The sequence below is a fragment of the Lagenorhynchus albirostris genome, chromosome 1 (genome assembly GCF_949774975.1).
Source record: "Lagenorhynchus albirostris chromosome 1, mLagAlb1.1, whole genome shotgun sequence".
NCBI classification, from domain to species: domain Eukaryota; kingdom Metazoa; phylum Chordata; class Mammalia; order Artiodactyla; family Delphinidae; genus Lagenorhynchus; species Lagenorhynchus albirostris.
The window spans coordinates 155,897,360-155,917,572 of NC_083095.1; the positions used below are offsets into that span (position 1 = coordinate 155,897,360).

The window sequence follows — 20,213 nt, forward strand, 5'->3', positions numbered from 1 at the left end:
TATACAGTACTGTACAGTAAAGTACACAAAAGCACAACCACTTGTAGAGGATGCATGCACGTGACAATGTACACCAGACACGTGAACTAACTTACGTGATTGTATGTGCGAACACACGTTTGCGTCTTTGAAAGTTTGTAACTTGAAGGTTCATGTGTAGGGGACTTACTGTATCAACTCGTTTTAGATTATTTTCCCATATAGGTCATTACAGAGTATCGGGTAGAGTTCCCTGTGCTATACAGTAGGACCTAAAAATATGGAATGCTTCATGAATTTGTGTGTCATCCTTGAGCAAATCTTTTCTGTATCGTTCCAATTTTAGTATATGTACTGCCGAAGCGAGCACAAGTCTGATTAATTCTTTATATAGAAAGTTATTTGTCTTCCACTTTGCCATGTTAAGCAAGGTGTAACAAAAAAAAATTCCACCTAGTGAAATGTGAGATTTCCATGATGGGACCTCCATTCTGCTGACAGAGAACACAGTACACGTTATGGGATAGTGGAAATTGCACAGAATCTGGAGTTCTAGTCTGGCTTTCTACTCACTAGCAGATTATTTTACATCTCTGAGTTCACTTTCCTTATCTTTAAAGTGGAAATGATGATAATTTACATTCCAGTGTCATTTTAGGGATATGAGATTGTGCATGTGAAAAACATCTTATAAATTCAAAGTGGTAAAGAAATGAGAGTCATAATTATTAATATTATATAAAAGCACTTTGGAGTGCTGGATAAAATTCTATAATACGATAAGAACTACAAATAACATCTTCATCAATATTAATATTATAGATCCAGAAGCAGGATCGCAGCAGTTCTGTATACTGCTGTGATGTTTTCCATGCTCTCATTCTGTACATTCAAGTCTTTCCCATCTTAAAAATCTCTCCTGTCACTCCATGGTTCCTTCTTGAACCTACTATTTCTTTTTCCTTTGTGGCCTTTATGGTCAAACTACCTGAAACAACTGTCTGTAACCAAGATCTCAAACACAGGCTCCGGATCACTCCTTTGTGGACACAGCAGTTTGAGTGTTTGTTTTTAACAGAATGTGAGTGCCTCCAGGTTGGGCAAACTCCCTTTTATCACTCCAGCCAGTTCACACATTTATGTGAAATGTCTGGTCCCTAAAGGCATTTGCATTTATAACCTCTAGCACTAAAGATAAAAATAATAATCAACAGAATCACATACCTACAATGTCAAACTAAGGAAGGGAAGATTTGCAAATTAAGATATAATTTACAGTTATACAATTAAGTCATATTTTCTAAATATGGCCCCAAGCTCGGCCTTCAAAAATAGTGACTTATACACACATATTTAGGGAATTATTAGCTTGCTTTTACTCGTTCTTTTTTTTTGCGGTACACGGGCCTCTCACTGTTGTGGCCTCTCCCGTTGCGGAGCACAGGTGCCGGACGCACAGGGTCCACGGCCATGGCTCACCGGCCCAGCTGCTCCGTGGCATGTGGGATCTTCCCGGACCGGGGCACGAACCCGTGTCCCCCGCATCGACAGGCGGACTCTCAACCACTGCACCACCAAGGAAGCTCTACTTGTTCTTTTTAATTATGCTGTTTCAAATGCTTTGGAAAAGCAAAGTGCCCAGTAAACTGTGAAAATGGAGTGAATAAGTTTCAGCTTCCTGGCCCTCAAGTCAGCATTTCAGCAGGCAGGTTGTGACCACAGTGAGTCATAAATCAATTAAAAGGGTTACAACTAGAATTAACAAAAATAAAACAGAAGAGATCAGAGAAAATCTCACAAAGTAAGGGTAAATATTATCTCATGAAACTTTAAAAAACTGTGGTAAAATATACATAACAAAATTCACCATTTTAATCATTTTTAAGCACAGATCTGTGACATTAAGCACATTCACAAAGTTGTACCACCATCAACAATATTTCATGAAACTTTTGCTTTGTGTGTGTGTGTGTGTGTGTGTGTGTGTGTACTGAGCTGTAATATAAAATGTATTTCTTACTATGGGTCTTGGCTTTTTCAAAAAAGCATGAAAACCCTGCATTAACTCACTTTTCCCATATGTAAGACAATGGATATTCCACTAACTGTGACTTTGATGGAACTTGGGTGTGAGAGAAATACTCTAACCCTGCATGTGAGGAGATACTTCCAAAGAAAAAGATAAATTCAAACATTTGACAAAATGAAAAATTTGAAATGCGTATTTTTTATGTGTGTGTTACATATTTGCTCACATGACAAATGTGTGCAGATGGTATGTTCAAACAGGGTAACACCCCCAGAGTTAGGGGATAAAGTCAGAAGATGTAACCCTTTGAAGGTAAAAAAGAATGGACATGCACTGGTTTAGATTCACTTTCTCGGTGGTGACTCCACCCGTGGTGACTGCTGTGTTTCTGATTAGACTTAAGTGTTGCGCTAACTGGATGAAGGAAACAGTGTCTCCTAAGTCTAATCAAAGTGACTAAAATATATCCAGAGCAAACATGATTGTAAAAATGCTGATGTATGGAAAATTATCACTCACTCAACTTCGGTATATGGTATCTAAGGTTATAATGTCAAAATAAATAAACAAGGAAACAAAAATAGCTATCACCATGAAATCTAGGAAAAAAAACAAAACACCAAGTGCAAATGATAAGAATTCCAAGTCTACTAGATTCACTATAGTGAATGGTGTCAAAAATGAAAGCAGCTCACTAAGAATTGACAGAAACCTCTCAGAAGTTGGTGGGTGAGCTAGCAAAGTTGGGATGATTTCAGTTCAGCAAACATCTACTAATGACCAGTCACTGTGAAAAATGATGAGGATAAATAAAGTTTCTGCCTTTGCAAAGTTCATAATGAGCAGGAGATAAACAACAACACAAACTGGCACTCCTACTCAACTCAGTAAGAACTGTGATAAAGGTACACCCTGGATGGGCCCTGATCCCGCCGGGGATGGGTAAGGGGGCAGGTATTCAGAGAAGGCTTCCTGGAGGAGGTCAAAGTGTCTGAGTTAGGCTGTGGAAACTGTGGAAGACAACTGGCCAGAAAGAAGAGGGGAGAGACAGAGGGGGAGAAACACAGAGGTGGAGTGGCTTAGTGTGCTCAGGAAACTCCAGTCAGTTCCAGGATCAGTGAGGGAAATTTCAAGCCCCTTCAGGCGGTTGTAGTTAGGGTTCAAAAACAGAGCATGTTGTTGTTCAGGGGCTCCTTTCCTCGACCTTGACAGCTCATCACCAGTAGGGAGCAACAGGAGCTGCCCATCTTGGATTACTGGGTGGGTGTGCCCGTTTCTTAAAGTAATGAGGTGGAGAGTCCTCATCAGAGGAGCCTGGGGGAGAGAAGCACACTTCTCAGGAGACGCCTGTGAGCCTACCAAAGGGCACCTGGCACTAGCGCTCCATCCTAGAGCGTCTGGGACCAACTCCAGCTTGGAGAAGAGGGGCCAGGAAAGCAAGGAGTGACTGCATGGAAGAAAACAGGAGAGTGTCTGGCAGTTGCCATGCATAGTCTAGAACTTTGAAGAAAGGCAATGATGTCTAGCCATCGACCTTCCCTCCCATTAGAGGAATGTACATGGATGTTGGACTAAAAAGAATGTCCACTTTGCCAGATCTCCAGGAAGTTAATTTTTCTCAATCTAATAGAAACAACATGCTTATTAAGTCTGGTTCTCTGCCTGAAACATCCAAACTGGGAAGTCTCTCCAAAATGTCTCTTATGACTCATCAACTCATCCTTCTTTCTATGAGAGCTACAGGCAGGCAGCAATCATGGTGAAAATGCAATCTTTTTTGAGGCCTAGAGTAATACATTTGCCTCATTGCAGAGGTACTATGTAGGTCAACTACCCCAGAAGATATCTGCCAGCAATAGTACAAATTTAAGCTGCCATCCCAGGCAGCACCCGCCGCCAAGAAAGGAGTTACTTTCAAAGGAAACACGATCCAACTACAGAAGCCTTGAAGGACTGGCCAGGGTCTTTACTAGGAACTAGCCCTGGGGTATTACAAAGCACACTACACAAAAAAGTTTCTCAGAAACTCTCTCTAGATATGGTTCCTGTTTCCAACATTCATGCAAACCCTGCATCTCCCCTACAGGCCCTCAGGCCTCCTCCGCCTGGGCTGGCACCTGCCAACACAAATTTGCCCCCCTGTCCTGGTCTCTCAGCTTTGAGACCCAGAGGTTTTGCCCCTTTGTTTCTCCAGCAGGAAGGCTGTGGAGTATCCTGGGAAATGTAGTCCTCCTCTGTGACTGCTTTTTGAGCAATACATGTTCATGGAATATCTTTAATGAATTAAAACCCTCCACTTCATCACTGTATTTCTATTATCATGAGGAATTTAAGACATATAGAAAAGCAGGGAGAAGAGTTTCATGAACCCCAATGTATCCATCATCCAGCTTCAACAATTTTCAACACACCAGCTTGTCCCATTATTTCTTCTGTATTCCAACTGACCACCTTCCTTTAGATTGTTTTGAATCAAATGTAAAACATACATAATATCATGTCATTCATAAACACTTCAGTATGTATCTCTAAAAGATAATTCTCCATTTGAAGAGCTTCATATTTACAGGCAAGTTGCAAACACTTAACATATCCCACACCTAGATTCACCGATTAATGTTCTGTTATATTCTCTTTCTGTATAAGTATGTGTGTGTGTATTTCACTAAACTATTTGAAAGAAACTTGCAGATATCTTGATTCCCTCACCTCTAAATACTTCAGTTTATATCTTCTAATATCAAAGACATTTTCTTACAGAGCCAAAAAACAATTTATAAATAAATCCAATTTGGGAAATTTAACCTTGATTATAAGACTGGAATAGAGTCCATATTGAAATTCTAATTATGACCTATATAGCAAATTTTACTCCAATCAAGAATCTAGTCTAGGATTACATATTGCATTTAGTTGTCATGTTTCTTTAGTCTCCTTAAATCTGGAAAAGTTCCTTAACCTTTCACTGTCTTTTATGGCCATGCCGTGCGGCTTGTGAGATCTTAGTTCCTCAACCAGGGATTGAACCCAGGCCCTCAGCAATGAAAGCACCAAGTCCTAACCACTGGACTACCAGGGAATTCCCAAGCCTTGATATTTTTGAAGAGTACGGGTTTTTGAAGAGTCAGAGTTTTTGTAGAACGTCCTCAGTTTGTGATTATTCCTCATGGTTAGTTTGTGGCTTGACAGGAACACGACATAACTGACATCACGTGATGTCAGCAGGCCACCATTATTGGGGATGCCAACTTTCACCTCTCAGTTAAGATGGGGTCCACCATATTTATCCACTGTAAAAATACCTTTCCCCTCTTTGAAATTAATAAGGAATAAGCAATTAATAAGCTGTGAAACGGCATTCACAACTTTTTACTCAACAACTTTTATCCAATGATTTTTAGCATACATTGATGACTCTTGCCAGAATAAATGCTACGATAGTTGCAACATGGCAATTTAAAAAACAATTCTTTCTCATTCATTAGTCAGCCTTCTACCGTAAAGAATAGCTTTCCCTTTTCCTTCCTCATCTCTGTTATTTTTTTTTACTCACACATTTGTTTATATTTAGTAAGAACTCATGGATTCTTTTATTTTCCAATGTATTCTCATGTATTACTGTCATTTTCATTTTGATACTTCCACCTAATTTGACTAAGTTAGTTCTTTATTGCATTTCTATTTGGATGGCTTTTGGGGGCCAGAGATTCTCTATGAGCTTAATACCTTTTATGAACCCTCTCTTACCTTCTAATACAAATCTTGACTCACTATCGAATTCAAACATCATAAGTGCTCGGAAGACCTTTGGGATTCTTGCCTTGCTTACCCCCCCAGGCTCTTATGCCCTCCACTCACCTTACCACATTGGTTTTATGATCTGTCATGTTCAAATACTTCCTTCTCTGACCAGGACTGGCCTCTCCCTCCCTGCTGGAAGGTGTGTTGGCAGCCCCTCCACTCTGGTGTCTTTGGCCTTGGCTCGGTCATCTCTTTCTTTGATTCCTTCCCAAGCTGGCTTCAGACCCTCCCATGTGCTTGCTACCTGGGCAATCTGCACACACTCCATAGCAAACCTTACTCCTCTTTATCCCCCACTACCTGTTCACCTGTCTTTTGGTCGGTACTGCTCTGTGCCATCTCCCCAGCACTGAGCACTGCCCCTAAAGCGGAGCAGGGACTTGGTGAGTGCTACGAGTACCCAGAAGGGAAACCGATTGTCTGAAAGGAAAAGATGTAAATGGCTGACACTTGAGCTGTAACTGGAAAAATAAGCCAGATTTTGCCAGAAGTGGAAGCAGAGGACGACCCTTCTGGCAGAAGGAAGAGCACAGATGAAGGACACTAGAGGGCCAAAGTGTTCAGAAACGAAGGCACTCCACACACAACTTCATGCGCAGCAAACATTTGGGAACCAATGCTTCTCTCTTTGTTTTGTTCTCTAACAGGAATTATCACACTGTGGTGACTGCCAGTTGATTGGCCTGTCAGTAAACAGTAGGGTCATAGAGTGTAAAGCCTGTGTGTCATTCACATCCACACCCAGAGACTACCCCAAGGTCTTCAAAAACGCATGTTAAGACAATGTGATTGGAAGGTTAGGTTGTCTAACCCTGGGGCAGGAAAGGAGATGTGAGAGGCCCGTGAGCCAGTTTGTGAAGGGCCTGCTAGTCCATGAAAAACAACTTGGACTTCAACAAGTCTTGACTCAGAGTGGGATGGTGAGGAGGCTTTTAAAGGAAATGTAAGCTGGCATGGTGAAAGGTGGGGAGGCAGAGACCAGCTGTGATGCTACTGAAACAAACTGGGAGAGAAGTAACAGCAGGCAAATCCATCATAAGCAGGAGAAGGAAAGCTTTTAGATAGAATAGGTAGGACTTGTAACTGCTTGAGATGAGAAGTGGTTTTTCTAAGTAGAAATGCCATAAAAATTCATTTTGTTATAATCTCACATCCCAAGGTGAAAATGGGTGCTTCTTTTGAAGCACAGGTTAAAAAAAAATCACACACGAATAAAAAGCCAATTTTGATTGTTTAGGAAGGATCACCCAACACAAATAGAAAGTGAGAGATGTCATTTCAATATAAACTATTCTCATATCATTTAGTCTCTTTTGTAATATGGGAACTTATCTGTATATCAAAAAGTCTGCCAGAATGTAAACACCAGCAAAAAAGATGGAAATCTAACCTAATAACTTTGGAGAATTCCTGACCTTTCAGAGGTGGACCACATCACTGGGCCCGGCCTAGGGATGACTTCCTGGGCCTCAGTCTAAAACGTTCCAAGCGGAGGTACCTGAGAAGGGCTCTGCAACATATCCAACAGGTTCTCTTGGAAAGTGAACTCTAAACGCGACTTTTTTTCCAGAAATATGTACTTGCTTTGAATATTACAGGAAATCTCAGTCTTACGTGATTATGTTTAAAGACATTGCTATGAATAGCATTATTGAACTTCCAAGTTTTTTAGAGCGAGGATGTTACAACGTATGCCAAAGCAGAAGGCGCCCAGCACCGATGTGATCTTCCCAGTCAATACACGGAAGTCCAGAGCGCATCCTGTCGGCGTTCGGACCCGCAGAAGGAACAGGTAAGAAGCACCGGTGCACGGATAAGGCTGGACAGAGTGACCCAGAGAAGCCTTTCCAGGTCACATGTATGTCTACATAATCAACAGCCGAGCGGAGCAGGCACACAGGAAATCAGGCAGCAAGCTTAAAGCCGGTGAACATACTTTACTTTTGTTTTTCCTCCCCATAGAATGGGTCGGGTGGGTGGCACATGCTCGGGTTTGGGAAGACATCCCGAGTCTTCAGCATTTCCCCTGAAACCGCAGAGAACGGAGTTGGCCGACGAGCGGCCCAGGGCACCCGCTCCACGGACAGGCGACGCCGCCTTCTCCCTTTTCCCGGGCGCGCTCAGGGGGCTCTCCTGACCCGACCACCCGGATGGCCAGAAGGCCCCGGGGAGGGTCCGGTCCCGGGATGAGGGGAGGGAGGGGTCGGGGTCTTGGGCCGAGGTGGACGGGGGTCGCGATCCCGGGGTGACGGGGTCGGGGTCCCGGGATGAGGCCGGGGGCGGGAGTCTCGGTCCCCGGCTAAAGTAGGCAGGGGTCGCGGTCCCAGCCGACAGCACCTCCTCCTCAGGTCGCGGCGGGGGCGGTACGGAGAGCGTGCGCGGGGTGGGGCTGCGTGCGCGCCCCCACCAATCACAGGCGTCGCCGGGAGGGGCACGAGCACCGAGAGGCCAGGAGGAGGGGGCGGGCCCGGCGCTGCGCGAGGCCAATCAGGGCGCCGTGCCGTCATGACGTAAGGGCGCCGAGCGCCAGTCGGCGGACCAGGCGGTGAGTACGCGGGCGCGCGGGCGCGGGAGCGCGCTGGGCGGGACTTCCGGCGGGGCCCGGAAGCGGGAGCTGTGTGTTCTCATGCGAACGGGAAGGAGCGTTGGGGTGCTGGAGTCGCGAGGTTGAGATATTTTTCGGCCCGAAACGGGAAAGAGTTGCCGCCGCCCCGCCGCCAGTCCGCGCCGCGCCGACCCCCGCCGCTCGTCCGGGCCGGCCGCGCCCCTGCTTCCGCCCCTCCCTCACGGCCCGTCCGCGTGTGGCGCGGTTGCCGGGCACCGGGGCTGCGGCGGTCGGCGGCCGGGCGGCGGCGGTGCTGACAGGTGAGCGCGGCGGCGGGCGGGCTGCTCTGCTCCGCTCCCGCCGCGTCGCGCCCGGCCTCCGCCTCGGACCCGCGCCGCGCCCGCCTGTCATGGGCCGCCATCTTCCCGGAGGACGCGGCCGGGCAGGGCCCAGCGAGTGTAGCCGGGCCGGGGCGCGGGCAGAGGAGTCTGGGTGCGGACCGGGGCGGCGGGCAGGGCTGGGGCCGGCCAGGGCCGGGCCGAGGTCTCGGGGGCCGGGGCAGGGGTAGGGTACGGGCAGCACCGCCGTCCGGCCCGCACTGCGGCGGCCTCGCCCTGCCCTCCGCCCGGGCCCGGGACCGCGGCCGGCCGGGCGGGGAGGGCCCGGGTCACTCGGACCAGGAAGTAGGATCCTGTTGCTCCGGGTATGCTTGGGACGGTCCCGCTCTCCTCCGAGAGGTTTGAGCAGAGGCAGATTCTGGAAGAATTAAGAAAAAATTCTAAAGACGCCTTGTGTTCGAGAAAGGGGCAGGTCAGGAATCTCTTACCACCTGCTTCTCAGTCGTGTCCAATCAGAACGTAAAACTTAAAACTTGTTCAGACTTCACTGTAATTTTGTATTGCAACTTTCCGTGCAGGTCATCTTGTCTTCCCCCTCATTTCTACATAAAACGGTCTTTAATTTAGGCTGAGGTGAAACTTGAGAAGATTATCTGTAGGGTAGCTATCCTGTGCGTTTGAGACCCTCTCTTTGGCTGCTCAGTAACTTGCCCTAAATGTTAAGTGGAAGTTTGAAGTTTTGGATAACTGAAGGAATGGGAAGAGTTCCCTGGACTGTTCAGGGAAATCAGGTAGTGTGAGGGTTTTTAGAAAAAGATAATATCAACTTGAATATTGTAAGCATACAAGTTATTTTCTTGTTTTTAAAGTTTTTCTCATGACATTTAGCTGGTCTCTTATTTTGTATTAAGTATCTAAAATGCTTTTGAAATAGGTTCTGAGTTGTAGTTTGCAAAGACCACAGTGGGGAAGAGTGACGTTCATTTCTTTGGAGGTCAGATAATATGTGCAGTGTGCAATTTCCATACTTCCCCACCTGCCTGGCTCCCTCTAATTTACAGTCAGGGTAATTTACAGAAGTTGAAATGGTTGTGGCTTGTCAACTTTTCTCTGTATTTAATATTCTGAAGGGCAGTTTTATAATCAGGCTCTACGAAATCGCTTGATGTAAGTTTGCTTGAGTTGCTAAGGTGGAATACTTTATGAAAGGCATCAGGTTAGCAAGTTTATTATTCAACCATAAGTTTGATTTGTGTACTTCGCTTTGAAACTTGTGTTTAGTTAGAAATAAATTTCATCCTGTATTTTGAAAAGTTGATGTGTGTTGCCTTTGTAAGATGAAAAAGTGGGTGTGTGAAGAGAGACATGGCTTCTTATTGATTAGAAATTACCCTCTGGGGCTTCACTTTTTTATCTCTAAAAGGAGGATTATAATAACATCAGCCTCATTGGACTGTTTGTAACATATTGATGTTGGCTGTTTTTGCTCTTTTTTTTAATTACTCAGATTCTTATTCAGAATTTTGAAACTGGTGTTTACCGTATTACTGTTTTCAATATTCTTTTAGTGAATGTCAGTTTTAATTTATTAACAGATTTTTTTTTTCTTTATCACATGTATCTGGGCAGAGAAAGCAGGTCTGAGGACAGAATGTGTAGTTGGAGAAAGGATTTATACTATATTTGAGTAGGAGCCAGAGAGAAAATGGATGATAATATGAGAACAGAAGTTTCTTGGCATTTATTTTAACGTGTTTTGTTGAAGAGTAGCCAAAATTAAATGGCAACATGTTCAGGGAAGATTTTGATTTTATTTAAGTTTCCTAGGAATTGCACTTTAAAAAAAATTGAGATTTGGAGAACTTATTGATATTAATATGGTTTTCACAGATAAGCACATGTTTAGACAAATACGTATTTAAAATCTGTGGAAACAAATATTTTACTTAATCACTTGTTTTTAATGAAGCAGTCGTCATATATCTATCATAAAACAGTTCCAAAATACTTAAGTGCAAGGTGGGAACATCATGTTTTTAATGTTAATAACAATAAACAGTGCTTTAAAGTAGCCCCACTGCTTAACATAGATTTGCAACAATATTACAAGTTTTTGCAATGATAGAGCTGTAGTTGATGTTACCAACCAAGTGGCTGACAAACTCCTTTCACTGTTAATTTCAGTGTCCTGCCGCTGGAATTCATACTTTCTATAGTGATAACTAGGATTATAACCTAGGTCTTCTAATTTTAGTAACTTGTGTTTTCTTTATGATTGTCCCTTGAGATTGCAAAAAGCTCTGTAGCTATATTACTTTAAATTCCATTTGTTTTCGTCTTAATATTTAAGGCACAAGTTTCAAATAGGCTTTCATAACACATGCTGTACTCTTGCAGGGTTCTCTCATATTTAAGGATTTTTTTTTCCCGATTGGTAAATGCAAGAAAATCATGTATATTCTTGTAATTCCTCCTATAAGACCATTGACTCAACCTTTTAATAATGGAGAGAAGAAAACAAGCACTGAAGTTGTGTTTATGGAAAGTACATTGTTAAAAGAAACAGACACTGCTACAGGGCTTGGTCGCTTATGCTCCTTTGTAAAACTTTATTCCTGTAAAGAGTTCTCCTTTTTCTGTAAGAGCTAATTTTAGAGTACCTAGTAAAGGAGGCACACTGCCTTCTGAGAGGGTTAAACTCACCAGACCTGATTTTAATTTAGTTCAGTTTGAACTTTTTGCTCCTAATTGTTGCACTTGTTGGTATCTTTGCAGCTACTCTACTTCTGGAGTTATCTTGATTAGAAAGTGAATTTCTTTATTAGAATGTGGAATTGTAAGGTAGATAACCATTAGGTTCTCTTACTGAAAGGAGGAGGATATTTCCAACATGGAAATTTTTTTCCCTAATGTTCTAGCGCTTTATTTTTCCCACATGTAAATGTCTTCCTTATGATCAGGCAAAATGATTAAGTCAGCTTATGTTTCCTTCCTTCTCACCTCCCCCACCCCAAACCTTTTGTTCCTTCAGTGCTTTATAAACTTTTTCATCATTTTTTTGGAGAAGCAGTCATGGTTCCTGTGTAATCATGAAGGGTTGCAGGTGAGTGATGCCACCCCTTTTGTGCCTTCTGTCATGGTCTGGTTTCCTCTTTAGTGTCAGACCTACTTCCCTACTATAGTGAGACCTGGGCCACAGAGTGCATTCTGTAACATGGTGGACATTTCCTATTTAACTTAAATTTGATAATCCTTGAGGTGAGACTTAGTCTTCACTGAAAATTTTCTTTTTGAAATCTGATATGCAAAAGTTTTGGCTTAAAAATTGATAAATTAGGGTGATATTTATTTGTGTGATAAAAATAAAATGCTCTTTTATTTACACACACCATTTTTGTCACACTGTAGTGAGAGGTTGCTTTAAAGGCATAGCCTGATTGTTAGGCCCTTTGTAAAAACTCCTCAGTGACTGTCCCCTGCCTAACTAAGAAGTGCCCAGGGGCCTTGCCACTTCTGCCTTCTCCTTGCCGGCTGGGCCACCTTTGGTTGGCCTGCTCTGGCCACAGTCCTCTCCCCAAAACCATGGCCTTGTCTTTGCTCTCTCTTTCCTTTGCCTGGAATTGAAGGTCTTTTCTTCTTTTTTTTTGACTTAGCTCCTTAACCCATCCTTAAAAAGGTATTTCAGGAATGCTTGCCTTAATTTTTAATGTCATGCTGAGTGCTTCTCTGTTTCCATAGCACCCCAAGGCATTGCACTAATTAATTAATGTAAGCTTCTTGTGGGCAAGATCCTTTTATGTCCCTAATCTCTTTGCCCAGCCCGGGGCCAAGTGTTGCACTACAGATGTTGAGGAAACTTTGTTTCACTAGAGGGATAAGGTACCTCCCACCTCAGTTTTAGAGGAATTATTTGCATGCTTTCATAAACAAACATGCAAATTTTTACTGGAAAAGAATGCAATAGAAAATGCATAAAAATTCTACTTACAAAATGTTAACTGACTTGATAGCTACATCTAGCACGTACACTATTTTAGGTGGAGTGATTTAACTACGTGACCTCTAGATGATATTCTTTCTCAGTCTTTAAAAATGTGCCCCTTTTGATAACAATATTTGTTACCTTCTTTATTTTGCTTTGAAATGAAAACAAATTATATTAGCCAAAAACAAAGCAATTACAATAGTGAAAATGTATTTTTAAACTTCAGTGGATTTTTCAATTTTTTATTCCCTTTTGAGAATCATTGCTCCATGACCTCGTGCAGAGCAGGGCCACTGAGAGGAAAGAGGAGAGTTCATTCATTCCTTTTTTGAGCGGGTATTTTTGATCAACCACACATTAGCAGTACAAAGATGAATGATACCAGAACTTTTCTCTAAGACTTGTGGTCTAGAAGGAATTAAGACAGTGAATTGTTTTATTTAAAGTAAAGTAGACCAGCATTTTTGGACTCTTGAACCCTCTGTACGTGAAACTTCTTTAGGACTCTCCACTCCACGCTTCCTTGAGCAGTCCCGTTAGGACAGTCGAGTTTATTGTAGTGTGGAGTGTGGTGGACATCCCTCATCTCCCTTCCCTGCTTTATTTTTGTTTGTAGCACTTACTACTACGTTATAACATGCCATGTAATTTCTGTATTTTACGTACCTTGTGTCTTCTTGTACTTGAATGTAAACCCTGTGAAGTTGAGGGTTTCTGTCTCTTCCGTTCATTGCTATGAACCCAGACCTTAGAAAACAGTATGCACTAAATAATTGATGAGTAAATCCCAGGGTTGTAATGGTGAACAAAAGAGAAAATTGCCCTCCTCTCTGGAACTTTCTGTCCACTGAGGCAGGGAGACAAACAGATAATGTTGTGCTGGGAGGTTGTCATGTAGACCTTGAGGGATTGGGCAAGGGGAGGGAGCCTTCTAGGCAGAGGATAATGGTGCAAAAACTCTGAGCTAGGAACTGATTCAGAGAGGCTGGCGACAGGGATGGGGTGGGCAAGGCAGCAGCGGGGTCCTGCAGGGTCTGGAGCTCCTGGCATGGGTGAGAATTGTGCTTTCTATCCTAAGAACAGTGAGAAGCAGTCAGAGGGTTTGAAACAGGAGTATTCCAAGACCAGAATTGCCTTTTTAAGCAATCCTTCTGCTTTACAGAGACTTGTGTCGAAGGGGAGGAATGGATGCATACAGACTGGTTTTACTTGGCCCCAGGGTGGCAAGCTCTCTTGCTTACACTTGTGTTTGTCACAGTGGAACAGTCCAAGCCCTGGTCTAAATGAAGAATAGGTTGCTTAGAACCCCTTTCATTTGTATTACACATAATCATGTGTGTTTAAAAAATACTTTAAAAATAGGCCTCAAACCTGGTAGCATTTGTCACTTGTTTAAAGTATACTTGTTTAAAGTATGTTTGTTATTTCAGCTTTTATTAAGGCAGACTAATTAACAGATTCCTTTTTTAGAAACATCTCAGAAAAATGAGAACATTTTGTTTTCAGATTTCAAAAAGCTTTGTTTTATTGTCAAAGCTTGAAAATATAGGGATTAAAAACATAGTGACCAGTTGGATATAGATTTACAAGTTGCCTCGATTATTATCTCTTTCTGAATATATTAAACATTCCCTTTTCAAATATTTTTTTCTGGAAATAAACAAGTCCTTTAAAACCTCTTCTTTAAATACTTAATACTTTCTGAACATTTTTATTTCTGTTTGTTGATTACATATGTCTCTGTATTTCATTGGTGAGATTCTACCATCTGTATAATTTCTGCCTTGCCATGTACAGGTGACCCTTGAACAACGGAGGGGTTGGGGAGCCAGTCCTCTGCACAGTTGAAAATAAGAATAGAACTTTCCAGTTGGCTCTCTGTATCTGTGGTCCCACACCCGTGGACTCAACCAACCTTGGGTCGTGTAGTACTGTAGTACATATTTATTGAAAAAAATCTGTGTTTAAGTGGACCCACACAGTTCTGTGTTGTTGAGTCAACAGTGTGTGTGTGTGTGTGTGTGTGTGTGTGTGTGTGTGTGTGTGTGTGTGAGTGAGTGAGAGTCATAAGCACACTGCATATAGTATGTACTGTAATCCATTGCTGCCTGGCTTCTCACAACTCCCATGGTCAGGGAATAACAGCAGCCTTTAAAAGCAGACTTGAAGTCCCCATGGAGAGAGTTGCCTTTTAAAAATCTGGGTATTTAGAAGGCAAAAGCATTTGATCTTTGCTTGTACTTTTATGGTATGCTGGTTGTCATTTAGTGCAGAAGCTCATTGTGGAAACCTTTTGGGATAAACCTTTCTCTGGCATTATTGTAAGGTCCGTGTTCCTTTTGGATTCATATCTGTATCACCAGTGATGTTTGGTGTCAGACTAGAATGCTATTTCTAGTTTCCCTTCGTACAGACCATTTCCCTTGGAGTACAGACCATTGTACAAGTGAGTAACTATGAGTCAGCAGTGTTTGCTTCTTCACACCTTAAATATCTAGGCAGGGGAAGGGCAGCTGGTGAGGACAGAAGGATGCAGTGATTAAAGCAGCTCATACGTAGTACTTGCTGTCTGTGCGTGTGGCCCTTAGTTTTTCACAGCTCTTCCTATTTCTTTGTATACATTGACAAATTTTCCTTTATTCTGCTGAAATCATTATCTTTCAGGGCTCAGTGCAGGAGAGCTAATCCTAAACATGAAAGGACCGGAAGTAGAAAATAGGATCACCAAATAAAATTGCAGAAGCATTCAGGCACACAGATAGAATTTGAAAGTCTCTGTGACCTGGCGAAACTTTCAGTTTAGAGTGAAATGTTTTCCTACAAAAGAGTGGCTTGGGATCCTAAAATGACCATAAATGTTAGTATTTTCAGTCATGGACACTCTTAGCATACTGTTCTTTGAAGTTTAGAATGTTGAGAGTGTGTTTGATTGTCATTGTGGAGGTTTTTAATCTGTTAATGTAGTTTTAAGTTTTTCGTGAAATCGCAAGATTACAGCTCAAGATAAAAAAACCGTAGATCAGGTGTTTTCCCAAATTCACTGTATGGCCACAAGTCATATTACAGCGGTCCTCTCTTGTCTGTGGGGGATACATTCCCACAGTGGATGCCTGAAGCTGCGGATAGTGCCATAACTCCTATATAATTTTTTCCTATACATACATACCTAGGATAAAGTTTATACATTAGGCACAGTAAGACATTAACAATAATAATAAGATATGACAATTATAACCATATACCGTAATAGGAGTTATGTGAATGTGGTCTCAAAGTACCTTATTGTACAAATTTAATGCCTTTTCCATCTTAACTAATCGTTTATCAAACACTGTGGCTATAACTTTTGCACTTTGAGGTGCGACAGAAAAACTAGCACGAATTTCTTTTTCCTTCACAATTTTCAGTGTTCGTACTATAGATCTTAACCTTAGCACACAATTTTTATCCTTATTAAGTCAGGAATTTTTACCTTTTCACTTAAAGGAAGCACTTTACAGCTTCTCTTTGGCATATCTAAATTGCCAGCATCACTACTCTTGTACTTTGGGGCAATTATTAAATAAAATAAGGGTCCCTTGAACTCCAGCACTGCCAGACTGTGATAGCTGATCTGATAGCCAGCTGGCTGCTGAGTGACTAATGGGCGGGATACGAGCTGCACAAAGGGTTGAGTCACGTCCCGGGTGGGACAGTGCAAGATTGGGCTGTGCTACTCAGATGGCGCGCAATTGAAAACCTATGAATTGTTTATTTCTGGGATTTTCCACTTGATATTTTTGGACCATGGTTGACCCTGGGTAACCAAAAGCATGGAAAGCAAACCACGGATAGGGAGGGACTACTATGTTAGGTAATATTCTGAGTGGGGCAAATGAAAGCTAGATCATTAACTTCCAATTTACAGTTTGGTGCGTGGGGGTGAGGTTAGGTAGGTTTATTGATAATTGGTGAAGAATAAGTGTCCTAAGTGTTTAATAATTAACAATACACGTAATCAGCCTTAATCCAGTTACACGGAGTAGTTTGGTTTTTTTTGTTTTTGTTTTTGCCGTACGCGGGCCTCTCACTGCTGTGGCCTCTCCCGCTGCGGAGCACAGGCTCTGGACGCGCAGGCTCTGCGGCCATGGCTCACGGGCCCAGCCGCTCTGCGGCATGTGGGATCCTCCCGGACCGGGACACGAACCCGCGTCCCCGGCATCGGCAGGCGGACCCTCAACCACTGCGCCACCAGGGAAGCCCGAGTAGTTTGTTTTTATCAGTGCCGTTGTTACCTGCCTGGAATTATAAGACTGAGAGGGAAACCTTTTATCCTTTTTGACTATTCATGTAATGTTTGGTGTGAATGAAATAACACTTTGAAGTAAGTCATTTTCTGAGACTTTGAGTTTTGGTCTACATTATTTTATTAACTGAGATTTGATAATAGTTTCTGAAAATAACTGCCAGAAAAATTGTGTAGTATTACAGTTGTAGTGTGAGGGTTTTAGAGCTCAAAAGATTCAGAGACTGAAACCCACAGAAGTAAAATTAATTAGAAATACAGCTAGTTGGCTGGTGGCAGAGTGAGGACTATAACTTCGGTCCACTATTAATAGAACTCAGTAGGATACTTTTCAAGTTATACCCTTAACAGTGGAATTTCAAAAGAAAAATTGAAATTGGTGAAAGTGTTAGTTTTATGTATCCTATAGAATTTTAAGTCAGCATTTTATTGTTATGTTTTTAAAGCAGATTTGTAAAGCAGCCATTAAACTGTGCTTTTTAAAACATTGAATTAATGTTTTTATTCCAGGAAAATTAAGGGTTTTGTTTGCCATTTTAGATAATTTAACCTATTAGCTTTAATCCATTTAAAATCCTTCCTGTTAGGAAGGCGCTAACAGGTCTTTTGTCTGTATCATATATTCAGACTCGTCTTTGAGAAATAGTCTAAGGAAAATTCATTTAAATTCAGTGGTTTCCTTCCTAAAGCATTTAGACCTTAACATCCGCACCCCGGTGCAGGGCTCTGCCTTCAGGCTTTGGAAGCAGCAGCCCCTGTGTTCACACCCACCACCTTTCTGTGAAGAGGAGGGCGGGCTCCAGAGCTCTGAGCACCTCTCCAGGCCTTCAGTTCGGCCTTGTCTGTTTCTGTTCCTTCCTGCCGTGTGCCCAGTGATTTCACACCTCCACAGCCTGCAGCTTTCCTAAACGGAGACCTGAGCGCAGGTCATCCTCCGCAGTGTATTGGACTTGTAATTCAGGTGACCCAAAGCCCTTGCTGCTTTTTTCCCCATTTGTTCTTTGGAACATCTGTTTTACTGTTTAGGAACATCTGTTTTACTGTTTAGGAAACTGAGGCCTGGAGACAGGTACCTTATATCACACAAGAGAGAAGAGCAGAAAATGGAATTTGCCTAACTTCTTGTTTCCAAGTCCACTGCGAATAGTGCCCAATTCTCAGAAAGCATAGGTGTCTTGCATAAAGGTGTCTTAGGTCCAGTAACCTGATAGATTTGAGAGCAATAAACACAGCATAGCTAATCATCAGAAATGCTGGCTTTAATTAGAAAGTTTTAATAGTTGTTTTATAGTGATGATTGTTGAGGTCAGGGGTAGCCCACAACAGAAGTCTGAGAGAAGGTCATTTACCTTGCTGAGCAGTAATTCAAAATTATTGGAGCTGATTCTGATCCTCATAGTTGGCTTGGAACTTTTATGGTGATGTTATTAGTTTCATCGTCTGTTGAACTGTAATCCTAAGTGGGCTAGGACTTGTGATCCAGTTACTTACAAAATGGAGATGGTATTATGTTGGAATATCAAATTGAAAGATTATCCAAAGTAGTACATGCTTTTGAATTATAACTGTGGAACATAAATTCTTTTTTCAAACATGGTATCACTTTTGTAAGGAATGCTTCATGTTAGGGGGTATTTGATGTATTTTAATATTAACTGATTTGCACAGTCATTTTGGAAAACATGAAAGCGTGTTCAATTGTCACACCTAATCTTTGAGGATCGTGATTAGGTTCTGTGCTTGGACTCAGTGGCTGTTACTTTCTGAGTACAATGTGGTACGGGTGTCCCTGCTGTCCTATTCGGAAGTGGAGCACTCCTCTGGAACCTTCCATAAGCCAAAATGGTATAAAGCAAAGAAGCAGTTACCTTAGGACACATCTTGTTAAGGGAGGCACAGAATAGATGGAGGTAAAGCCCAGATGCTCACAGACGCAGCTCACAGCCAGGTGGCTGGGTGCTGAGATGCTGAGTGTGGCGGGGGAAGAAGCTCAGCGAGGCTGCTCTCACTGCTCTAGTGAGCGATGCCTCTGTAACTGCTGCAAAACGAACGCAGAAAGCTGCCAAGCCGCCATTTTTGATTTTCGCAAAAGCAAAAGTTCTCTTCAAGTCTCTTGGTTAGCAAAAACGGGTACTAACATAGGCCTTTCGTACAAGCAAACTTTGGCAAAGTGGGAGATCTCTGTGTTTCATAGCTCCCTGGAGCCGGTGCCTGGTTGTTTGCTGGCACTTGTTTGAGCACATGCTCTGTGCTGACAGGCCCTAAAAATGCTCACCACCTGCTGGGTGGGGGTCCCTGCTCTTACTGTCCTCATCCCATGCCCAGCCTGATGTCATAGGTGGACTTGGGGTGAGGAGGGAATCCTTGAGCTCCTGGGTTTGTGTTTAACATTTCTAGTGTATGTCCATTTTTCCAGTGAAAGGAGTCATAACTTTCAGCATACTTTCAGAAGGATCTTTGACCTCTACTTTCTTTTTTTTTTTTTTTTTTTAAATTTATTTATTTTTGGCTGTGTTGGGTCTTCATTGCTGCGTGCAGGCTTTCTTTAGTTGCAGCGAACGGGGGCTACTCTTCTTGGAGGTGCACAGGCTTCTCATTGAGGTGGCTTCTTTTGTTGCAGAGCACAGGCTCTAGGCACGTGGGCTTCAGTAGTTGTGGCGTGCGGGCTCAGTAGTTGTGGCTCACAGGCTCTAGAGCGCAGGTTTAGTAGTTGTGGCACATGGGCTTAGTTGTTCCGCGGCATGTGGGATCTTCCTGGACCAGGGATCGAACCTGTGTCCCCTGCATTGACAGGCGGATTCTTAACTACTGAGCCACCAGGGAAGTCCTGACCTCTACTTTCAATACAAATAATAGGTTTTGTGTGTTTGCTGCTTAGGAGTTTCTTCTGTGAGTTGTCATTTTGATAATTAAATGTAATTTTTTATTGCCAACATCACTTTGTATTTAACTCTTCTGTATGTTCAGATCCCAAGTGCACACTTACATGTATGTACACACATGTACACACATATACAAAACCTAGAGAGTATCTAAAATAAAATGAAAGTGAACTCAAAGTAATTTTACTGTGATCTAAGAATGTTGCCTTTTCCCACATTAACACATCATTTGGAATATTCAGCAACAGAAGCTTTCACTTGGAGTCATCTCATTTTCTGAGCTTTATATTTTAAATACTAGGAATTTCCTCCCACATGTTTAGTGCATGAAAGATGAGATGATTAAACACATTTCCTGAGATTATGCTC

At 42.5% G+C, this 20,213-nt stretch overlaps 1 protein-coding gene and 1 pseudogene across 6 annotated transcripts in view; one reads left to right on the forward strand and one right to left on the reverse strand.

The window, feature by feature from the left end:
• Positions 1 to 253: 253 nt before the first annotated feature.
• On the reverse strand, positions 254 to 349 carry LOC132504617 (U6 spliceosomal RNA; annotated as a pseudogene).
• Positions 350 to 8,403: 8,054 nt separating this feature from the next.
• LARP4B (La ribonucleoprotein 4B) overlaps positions 8,404 to 20,213 on the forward strand; it is an 88,084-nt gene continuing 76,274 nt past the window's right edge. For 4 of the 6 annotated variants that reach the window (XR_009541894.1, XR_009541895.1, XM_060156468.1 and 1 more), the window contains exon 1: positions 9,024 to 9,164. Coding sequence is in view for 2 of the 6 variants with exons in the window: in XM_060156468.1 (XP_060012451.1) it covers positions 9,060 to 9,164 (105 nt within the window). In the remaining 4 variants the exon portion in view is untranslated. Of the gene's footprint in view, positions 8,675 to 9,023; positions 9,165 to 20,213 lie in introns of those variants that run through there. The other 2 variants (XM_060156495.1, XM_060156486.1) reach the window with 2 other exon arrangements.